At 43.3% G+C, this 10,221-nt stretch overlaps 1 protein-coding gene across 1 annotated transcript in view; it reads left to right on the top strand.

Annotated features, from left to right (window-relative positions):
• Nucleotides 1-413: 413 nt before the first annotated feature.
• The window catches only part of LOC104081623 (Fanconi anemia group A protein-like), a gene marked incomplete at its 5' end in the record, with an annotated part of 16,199 nt that continues 6,391 nt past the window's right edge, over nt 414-10,221 (top strand). Inside the window, 13 exons of the mRNA XM_009584449.1 lie at nt 414-556; nt 1,014-1,084; nt 2,419-2,518; nt 3,326-3,525; nt 3,979-4,075; nt 4,314-4,490; nt 5,541-5,614; nt 6,052-6,180; nt 6,679-6,745; nt 6,999-7,165; nt 7,748-7,853; nt 9,019-9,078; nt 9,438-9,545. Of these exons, the coding sequence (XP_009582744.1) occupies nt 414-556; nt 1,014-1,084; nt 2,419-2,518; nt 3,326-3,525; nt 3,979-4,075; nt 4,314-4,490; nt 5,541-5,614; nt 6,052-6,180; nt 6,679-6,745; nt 6,999-7,165; nt 7,748-7,853; nt 9,019-9,078; nt 9,438-9,545 (1,499 nt within the window). The remainder of the gene's footprint in view (nt 557-1,013; nt 1,085-2,418; nt 2,519-3,325; nt 3,526-3,978; nt 4,076-4,313; nt 4,491-5,540; nt 5,615-6,051; nt 6,181-6,678; nt 6,746-6,998; nt 7,166-7,747; nt 7,854-9,018; nt 9,079-9,437; nt 9,546-10,221) is intronic.

Here is a 10,221-nt window from a genome sequence, read left to right as displayed (position 1 = left end):
TTTTTAAAATGTCTGATGTATTTCCCATGCTTGAGTTTGGAACTTCAGGTCTGCTTTTTTGTGCTGATCACTTGGTACCACACCGATCTTTGCCAAGATGGGCAGCCCTGTTCCTGGGGCTCGCCTGGTGACTTTGGCCCCCTTTTGAAGGCTGTGTCCTTTCTGGTGTGAAAAACTATTTTTGATGTGTGTTGGTAATAGTACTGGGGAAAAATAATGCTGTCTTCTAAAATGAAGATGATGCTCACTGTGTTCCAGCTAACATTTTTTGCTCGTTAAGGCTTTTCATAACATACTTTGGGCTCTGATCAATTAGAGTATATATTTCACTTGTTCTTCTTCCTTCTACGTGGAGTTGAAATCTTTCGTGCCTTCTGCCCTGGTTCTTCTCTTCTCCTGTTACCTTCCTGCAGATGTGCCAGCACAGATTGCGGTGATTTCTGACAGACTCGCGAGCATCTTGGGTCACAGCGATGATGAGAACGAAGCTGCTACTTTGAATTCTCCAATCCAAGTTGATGTTTCTGCCCCCAGGCTGGAACCCTGCCATCAGAGTGTGGGTACCATCTGGTTTAGGGTGAGGAATGAGTGGGGTTGAGTAGGTAAAAATGCATCTGGGTAGTACGTGTGAAAGGTTGCTTTGTCTGTGGAGAACAGGAAATACCCTTCCCCTTTTTTCTACCTTGTGCACATATGTTTTTAACCTCCTGGAAATTGTTGGGTGTCTGGTGGTGAGATCTAGAGATATATTCTATTAGAGCAATCCTGTGATGAGCTAGGCTTTCTTCACCAGGCTTGTCTAGATATTTGTTGTGTGCTGGGATCATTCCTGGGCTGTTATGGGCTTAACTTTCCATCTCTTAATCCCAGTGGTTCTGTACAACTTGCAGTGAATGTCATTAACCAATTTGTCTCTTTGTTTTAATGTCGGGAAACAGTATATAGGCAGCACAAAACTAGATCTAGATACCCAGCCTGACACGTAGGAATTAGCAGTGTGTCTTTTATTCCAGGTTGTGGATCTTCTGCTGACATCATTCTGCCAAAACTTAATAGCTGCTTCCTATTTTAACCCTCCGGACAGGTAAGATGCGAGTGAAAGAGTAGGGAAATCGGAACTGGTTAATATGCTAGAATTCCAACACTTGTCTAGGGGCGAGGAGGGACTTCTGGTTGTTCATACCCACTGTGCCAGGCTGGCAATTGCAGGCTGCTTTATTTTGAGTTTCTCTAATCTACGAACTAATGCGCTTTGATGTATATGTGTAAATAAAACATGTTTCTCCTCTGTTGTTACTGATCTCTTCAGAAAAAGGTGGCATTTGGCTCTGCTTTGTGCTCTGTGACAACGTATGAAAACTTTCCCACAAATACTACGTGCTCAGGCTGGTGTTTTCAGCTCAATGGTGGGGGATGGGGAATGAAGCAAACTCTTTTTGTCCAGGAATTACTTCCTGGCTGACACTAAAGATCAGGAGAGGACAATGCTTGTCTTTTGACAGTGAGCACTGATGTATCTTCTGGGTGTCTTTTTGGCACCTTCAGTGCTTTTGCAGATCCAGGCAGCTCAGCCTTCATCCCTAATGCCATATCTAATATGAAATGAGTGAGGCATAAAGCCTAACACTGTAGGCACAGGAAGAGCAGCATGATATACCTTCTCTGTACCTCCCATCCCTCTTCTCCCTGGAAGTGACTCAGTTTGATTCGCTTTGTTGGAAAACAACAATGTACTGACAAGCTGCCTGTGATCCCAGCTGCTGACAATATGGAACTAGGTGGCTGTCTCTCTGGAGTGCAGCATGCTTTGGCAACCAGTGCGTCTTCCCCTCTCTTTTACGCTGTTTTGCCCTGGAGCAGATGAATCTGTATTGAAAACCTGTGCTGAAAAGTAGCCGCGATAAACAAGAGCGTCCCAGGAAATTGTTTCTAAACCTAACTCCTCGTCAGATCTCCTCTGAGGATGTTTTCTTCTGTCAGCTGGGTGGGAAAGTCCCTCCCTCCCTCCCTTCCTCTGTTTTGCAACAGGACCTTGTCATATTAATTCCTTTTTGCTCTTGCTTTGTTTTTTGATCCCATTTATTGCTCTGCCTCTGTTTACTTTGTGCTCTCTGTCTGAAAAAAGCTGACTGTGCCCCAGGCACTTCCTCCTCCTTGTCATCTCAGAACACCTCTTTGACTGTGTATTATCAAGTATTTGAGGCAGGGCAATGGTTGAGTTCACGTCTTTGTAGGGTCCTCTGTTCAGATACTCCAAAAGTGACACTTCCTTTGAGCCTATAAACGGAATGATAATTGTCCTGTATTTACAGACAAGTATGGCTCAGGTTCAGTGTGTTTAAGCATTTTTAAATACCTCTTCCTGTATTGGGGCTAAAAAGAAGCAGTAAAATGAGCAGTGGTTTTTACCTTCTGCAGGCAGGGACAATGTCTCTCCTTGTTTGTGAAGATGATGTGTGGATACAGGAATCTCTTACCTGCGCTTCTGGGCAGGCTCTGCCAGCTTATTTATCATCAGGTTAGTCTTCCAACCAAGAATCATATGGTTATAGTGTGCTAAAGGCTATCCTACCTCCATTTCCTGAGCTGTGGGGCATGTACCTGTCTGGACTGCACTACGGAGAGACTTCACTGGCTTTCAAGCTTCCAAAAAAATTCTCATTTCAGTCAAGTAGTATGGACTTGCTCTTAGGAATGTGAGCTGAATGTTTTCCTACAGAAATACTACTGTAGAAGGTTAATGCATTCTGAGATATGTTTTAACAGAAGCTAAAATAAGCAAGTTTGTGAACAGAGCCACAAGAAAAATAGTAGAATGTTTAATTCCTAAGCTTCCACATTGAATAATTCAGTTGTACACCCCTTTTAAAAATAAAAGACCCCCAAATCTGGGGTGCAGCAGTGTATAGCTTTCTTCTAAAGAACTGTTGGTTTTAATTCCTTTACCCCGTGATATTGCAAGGGTGAAATTAAAAGGCTGATAGACTAGATTAGCTGTCATAGAAGCTAAAAAGCCTTGAGAGTCTCAAATACTGCTGGGCTCAATTTACAGCTAGTTGCTTCAAGTTACTGTGTTACAGAAAGAAACATAGGAATTTTGTTGCAGGTTGACCAAAGATAGCTGCACAATTTCAAGGAAGGAAGAACATGTTTAATGCAACTGGTGCTTCTCATCTGCTAAATTGATATTGCTGCACTAATTAGTCAATGGGCAGAAGCAATGTTCTGCTACTTGATTAATTCAGAGGTTTTTCTGAGAAAGGTTGTTTTGTTACAAATGAAATGTCTCACTCTCTTCGGTTCTTTACTTATGTTTGGCTTCCAGGGTCCTTCCCTGAATGATGCTCATATTTTAGGACTAGCAGCTTTTGTGATCCACTTAAGTGAATCCAGAGCTTTAATTCCTGAAGTGGAAGCCAATTTTGGGATTTCTCAGCCTGTGCCTGACAAGGTCCTTTCTGTTTCTGAGTACTGGAACTGCTTGCTAGTGTGCAGGACGGAAGAGTCGTTTGCCTTCTGCTTGAGGTGAGATCATGCATCCACCATGTCCTTGCTTCTCCAAGCGATGGGTTTAGATTTGCCGCAGGAGAGGTGCTGGTAAAGCTCCTGTGTTCCTGCAGAGGATTTCCACAGCATATGTAGGTGTTTCTGCTGCACAGAGGCCCTACACAGAGAAATAGGCTGATGGCGGTCCCGTGTGAAATAGCATCCTGATGATCGTACCGCCTGCTGGAGAAAGGGCTAACTGGATACTGTCAAAGGTTTTAGTTTAGTCTCTGGTTCTGAAATTTGTGCCGTTAAGGTGCTTGGGGTTGGGAGCACATAAATAGAAGTGGTCCTAAAAGCAAATAGATTTGAGACATGTTGGTTAAAAGCATTTTTAACACTCAGTCTTTGTTTTGACGTTGGACGTTCATGAGTGGGAAAAGATATGATTGAATCAACCAGATAACGGAGTTCTTTCTTTTTCTCTACCAGGTTCTGCACTGCAGCAGCATCTTATCTTATGTGCAAGTTTTCATCCTATTCTCGTCAAGATTTGTGTGCCTTGCTTCCTCCTAGCCTTGTTAAAAAGGTAAAAGGAAAAAAGTTTTGCTGTTACTTATGAGAAAGATCAGTCTCAGTTCCACTTCCCACTGCAGACTCCTGTGCAGCTACAACTTGTACAAAGAAAACTATATAAAAATGCATCTTTGTACCTTCCCATCTTACCATCTTGTGTATTCACAAGATGGCAGCTTCACACAACCAGAGGTTGCACTGGGCCTTTTTTTGTGATGGAAATGTGCAAGGGTTTTATGCCTTTGTTTTAGCTGCAGTACATCGTGCCACGGCTGTGCTTGGAAGCTCGGGGAATCCTGTGTGAGGAGGCTAAAACTGACCTAATCTGGAGTTCCCTGTCATGCCCCTCTCTGAACTACAAAAGACCCAGCCTCTGTTTATGGAAGCAAGCACGCTTTCAAGAGCTCTTGAAGGAAAAAGCGTTCCAGGTATAAATCTTTTCCATGACTTAAGATCACACTGTAATTCTCACTTTTCAGATCTGGTCTTTGCAATTTCCTTATTGGCGAAAAAACGCTTCTTGTAAAAACTTAATGCCTGAAAAGTTGGTCTGACAGCTGAAGATCATGTGCGCTAGGTTATGGCTCAATGTTATTTGTAGACTTCGATGGTGATGATAAGGCAGAAATAGAAAACTAGAGGTAAAGCTTTTGTGTCCTGCTTAGTGCAAAAGCAGAAAGCTTGACAAGATATACCATATTGGTAAGAAAATGATCAGGAACTGTAGAGAAAGTCCATAACCTTAGCTTCCTACTGTGTACTGTCTATGAAGTGATGGTGAGTCAAACAACTGAAAATACTTGCTTGCTTTTCTTGGTGCTTTGTCTAAATGTCAACATTCTCCTCAACCACCTGTGTATCTCGGGTTGTTTGGCTCTGCCTTGCTATGAAGCAGGTTAATATCTCGGCTATTCTCTTTATATCATCCTTGCAATGTATCTGATTTGACAGGATTTCTTTTTTTAACCTAGTTCATACAAAACCAGTTTGTCTTTGTGCAGAGGAGTTTGTCTTGTTACTAGAATGACTCCTTGTGCTTGGCTAGCTTGATGTACAAGGCTAAAATACCTTTGCATTATAACCTTTCTTTGATGCTTATACCAGTCTGTCTGACTATGGTGCTTTGTTCATTTTAGCATTTATTTCTAATAACATACATTCATTCTGGTATCTAGACTTTAAGAAGACGAGCATGTTTGGAAATGTCAAAGGGGTGGGGGGGTGTGTGGGTATGTGTGAGAGGTGCTTTATAGGCTTGTTTTCAGTAAATTTTTGAATGCCAGTGGGGTTTTAGTTTAGATTTCTTGCAGGGGAGACAGCACAGGAACTTCCTTGGGTTGATGTGTCCTGTTTCATATCTCTTAATCTGCATGGGATTGTGTCTGGGTGTGGGTGAAGGTGGGTTTTATGTTGAGAAGAAGGTGGCTGTTACCTGCCTTGCTGGTCTGCCCTCTTACCTACATCGGTGCTTTTCCCAGTTGTCTTTCAGGGAGTGGCTGCTGTTGGAGCTGGAAGTGTACCCTGAAAAGGATATTCTCTCTGCTTCGGAAAGGTAAGTGCAGAAGGGCTCTGTTGAAAAGGGAATAGTTCAAGAGTCTTTCCCACCCAAATTAGGGAAAAAGCACTGAAGATCAGGAAGTAAATAAACAAGCTGCTGTGGGACATGAATGCCTGTTGACTACTACGGTTTGTCCAGAGTTCAAGCAATGCTAGAATGAGGCATGTGTTTTAACTTGAGGAAGTTCACCAAGGTAACCTCTGGTCTGCATGTGCAGTCCTTCCAAAAAACTTTTCACAAAACCTGCCCATTTCTGGAAGAGATGGCTGACATCAGGACATGTGGTGTCTGGTGGATGACTCTTTTTATATCTGTACTTTATGTGGGTGCTTTTATCTGTCATTCCATTTGGTGCATGAACTTCCTTTTTACATCAGCGGAAGGATACCATTAAAATGATGTGATTTCCTATCTTCTTTTCAATATGGCAGACAGGATTTCCATTATTGGGCCATCTATCAATGGTATCTTCCTGCACCTTCTGCCTCTGGTGGCTGCGATGGAGACCTGGAGAAGGCATGTGGCATTATTATCAATACCATTCTGGATTCCTCACAAAGGTATTCTGAATCGTGACTTGCATTTCTGCAGAAGCAATGGTTCTGCTAATGACCTTGCAAGCTAGGAGCTGTGAGCTTGTGCCTTACACGGGGCTGTGTTTTCTTGAATGGAAGTGATTCCCTTCTCACAGGTCTGGCTGGCAGTGAAAGGTGGGAGGTGGCTCTGCATGACTCAAGAGTCTTTGCATAAGAATCTTGCTTTAGGTGACAGAGGTCTGGGGTTGCAGTCACAGATAGTCCCTAGTCTGTCTGTCTTTTTTAAGTTGAATTTGTATTCAGATTTGTTTGGCCAGACAAGCATTAATGCCCCTGAGGAAGTGGCTGAAGCTAGAAAATAAGGAGGGAGGGTTAGAGGAGCGTTGCTGTCTCACCTACAGCTTATTTAAGGAACATTAATGTTAGAGCTTTGCGTTCATCTGAAGCCATTTGACTTTAATTGAATTGTGTTATCCTCCTGGGCTAACAGGGTTAGTTACCCGGTGTGTCTCTTAATTTCAGGTTGGACCTGGGTAGCTATGGCCAATCAAAGACGTCAGTCAATCCTGATATTCTCTGCAAGCTGCAGGTGATTTCAGACTTTGATGTGTATCTGTATGTTCAATCCTTGAATTTGACCCACCAAAGTATTTTCTAATACCTCTGTGTATGTAAGGCTGACATTCGGCTCTCAGATGTGAGCAATGGCATGGAAATTGAGAGAGAGTATTTTTCGTATTGATCTCACTGTATTATTTTAGAGAAACATAGAGGGTTTGAATGCAAACTAGTGTGTAGCCCTGACAAACACTGTTTTGCCGCATCCCCCCGCCCCCGTTTAGGAGATGGTACTGGAGCTGGGGTGTAGGCGAAAGCTGCTTTCTGGCTCCTTGGATGCCCAGAGACACTTCGTGTTTGAGATTCTCCAGGAAAGATTGAAAGACAGAAAACATGGCTCTGCTTTGGGTGAGCAGTTATGGAGGCAGCAGGAGCTGCTGCTGCACAGAAGGTAAGTGCAGATCTGAACGGCTGGGAATACCTCGAACAAAACTGCTGTTCAAAGCAATTATGGTGTGTATCCTCCCCTGTGATTCCACAGCAAGTGAAAATGACACTATATGTCATGGTAACAATTGTGCAAGAGATATTTATTCCCTGGTACCCACAGGACTTAGCTGCGTTTCAGTGTGCCATCTTGGGCTATGAGTTACCCCTGCCAGTAGACTGGATTTCAAAGACCACACATCTTCATGGACTCTGTTTACAGCCAGCAACACTCTTAATGCCACCACTTGTGTTAACCACTGTTAAATTACTCTATTTGCTGCTGTAATCTAGGTGTCCGTTTCCATTTGTGAGCCATTGATAGCATCTTTGAAAGTGATCTGTGTATATCTCATTGAAATGCAGGTTCTTTTCTGGGCAACTGGAAAAATTCCTTGTGCAGTTTCTGTCAACATGTTTGAGATCTCTCATGTTTGACATACTCTCGAAGTCGCCTGAATATCAAAGGCACGTGCCCTGAGAGTGTGGAGTCTGATTCTCTTCTTGATGGTAACCTCAATTTTGTTTTTATTCTTCCCTGCCTAAGGATTCTGGTAGGGCTCCCTGCATCCGCTCTGATCTTGACTTGTCGAAAAGGAAAGAAAACAATGTTGGACTGTGAAGACTTTTTTCGTTTTGTGAACTCGGAGCTGGTATGTGGTGTTAGCCAAATGATAATTTCTTGTTGGTAAATGCTCTACATAAAGACCTTAAACTTTATTTTAGAACAGGAGTTAAAATACAGCCAAACTTGAGACAAACTTAGCTTATGTCAGAATGTACGGAGGTTCAACTCATTATGCTTGAGACTTTCCAGCCCCTACCTCTGCAGAGGTCCCCTTGGCACTGTCCACTGTAGGATGACTTTTTGGTTCATTCATTTGGAATTGTGGTGGCATTTTTATGCTATTGAGAGAGAATCCTTGGGAAATAGTGTAGACAAATCTGGGGTGGAGGCAGCCAGCATGTCAGTGGCTGGAGCTGGGTGTCCACAGTCCAGGGGTAAAACCACCAGCGGGTGATCACAGAGTAGCCTGGTAGTGGCTTGGTCAGTTCTCGAGCAGTAGGAGTGTTCTTTCCAGTTGTGTTGTTTGTGACAACGTATGTCTCTGGTGCGCACACATGTGCAGCAGCCTTGGGGATGCTCTCTCTTGTGTGGATACGTCATCCTTCTGTGCCGCCTGCTCTTCATCTGTTGACAGTGCATTAGAGAGAAACCTGCAATGTTCCCATGGAGGCCTAGAAGTAAGGGACTGAGCATGAGCTCTTCTACAATTTTTCTGACATGCCAGGGCGTTAAACTAATTTGCTGTGTGTAGAGTGAGATCCTGCTCATCCTCCTGTGTTACCTATGCTAGAGAAACATTCAGAAACATCCCTGCAGCTTCCTGGCAGCAGATCTGTTGACGTGCAGGTCCCTCAGAGCACTGTTCTGTGCTCTGAGGATAGCTACCGTTTCTAATTATTCATCCTGACTGATGGCCTTTTCAAGCCCTCCTGCACTGTCATATTAGGCACAGCCAGAAACCTCTATTCATTCCAAGACTGTTAATCAAACTGCCTCTGCCGTCCACAACGTGTGGTAAGCAGGGCTGTCTGATTTGCTTTCTAGTACTGGGACTGTAAAGCACTAGCGAGTCAATGGTCTTGCTTTATATAGAAATGAAGTTTCTGCATTCTGAGCTGACACTCAGGAACTCACAGGGTGATTTTGTTATCAGAGTCCTGTTGTGCCAGACACCCAAAACATTTAAAGAAAATCATAATTCAAAAGGGAAGGAATGATTTTTTTTTTTTTTTCTCCTTGTCTTCCCACAGAAAAACGTCTGTTCCAGAGGGTATGCGCTCTCCTACGACATCACTGCTCACTTCTTCAGGGTAACTGCTAGCCGGAGTAGACATTTCTTTACCAGGATACCTGACTATGTGCTATTCTTAGCGATGAGATGTGCTATTTGTACCCTTGTTTTGAGACTTGTTGGTGTAAATTCCAAAAAGAGCAGCAGTTATCTAGAAAAGTGAAGAGAAGTAGCAGGAGGAAGTAGTGGTAGAGGTTAATTTTGATAAAATATGGCAAAGCTGTTGGGGGAAGGAGAAGCTGTTGGGCACACGTTTCTTTTGCTGGGCCATGCTGACCCCTACAGTTACCTTTGATTAGTTTATACATGGCTTGGTGAGGTACTTCAAAGCAGCAAAGACATATGTGTGTAGTCATCTTGTAATTTATCCTCTTCCAGGGCCTGCTTAATGCCAGCTTGGACTGTGAGGAATCGGCAGAAGAAGGGGTCAATGGTGTTCTAACAGCATGTCAAACCAAGTGTCCCATTGTGCTTTTCTCTGCAGCGGTAACCATTCATATTTTATCTTAAGAGTGCTAGATGAAAATTCAATATCGGTTCAGAGCGTTTGTTTTAAACGTCATTTAATGTAAATGGTGAAGTGTGGCAGCAGTCATTCTTAACACCTTTGGAAAATTGCAGAGTGTTTTAGTACCTTTGGTATCCCTGATTCCAGCTCTGGGCACGCAGCCTTGTTTTTGGAGTGTCACTGCGGAAATGGAACAGAGGCTGTTTAAGAGTGAGAAGCTGAGACTTGTCTTGGTTTCAGATGCACTATAGAGGGACTGGGAGTTACATGCCAAGCAACCAAAAAGTCCATAAAGCACAGATTTTTTTTCTCTCCCCTCTCGTAACTCTTCATGCACTGTTTTACATGGGGATACCTGTTTTTATTGCATGTGGTAAGCATGTACATCACCTTTGTGGAACAGTTCCTTTATTATGACTGGTCCTGCTAGAGGAGTTTCAGCGCACCGTGGAATGAACACGGTCACAAATGACCCTCTTTGCGTTTCCAGGATGTGAAACTTAAAATCATAGAATCATTTAGGTTGGAAAAGACCTTTAAGATCATTGAGTCCGACCATAAACCTAACGTTGCCAAGTCCCCCACTAAACCGTGTCCCTAAGTGCCACATCTACACGTCTTTTAAATACTTCCAGGGATGGTGACTCCACCACT

Source organism: Fulmarus glacialis, unplaced genomic scaffold (assembly GCF_000690835.1).
Source record: "Fulmarus glacialis isolate BGI_N327 unplaced genomic scaffold, ASM69083v1 scaffold48308, whole genome shotgun sequence".
Taxonomy (NCBI): Eukaryota; Metazoa; Chordata; class Aves; order Procellariiformes; family Procellariidae; genus Fulmarus; species Fulmarus glacialis.
Note: the sequence above shows the minus strand (reverse complement) of the source record. Positions and strands in the feature narration are given on the sequence as shown.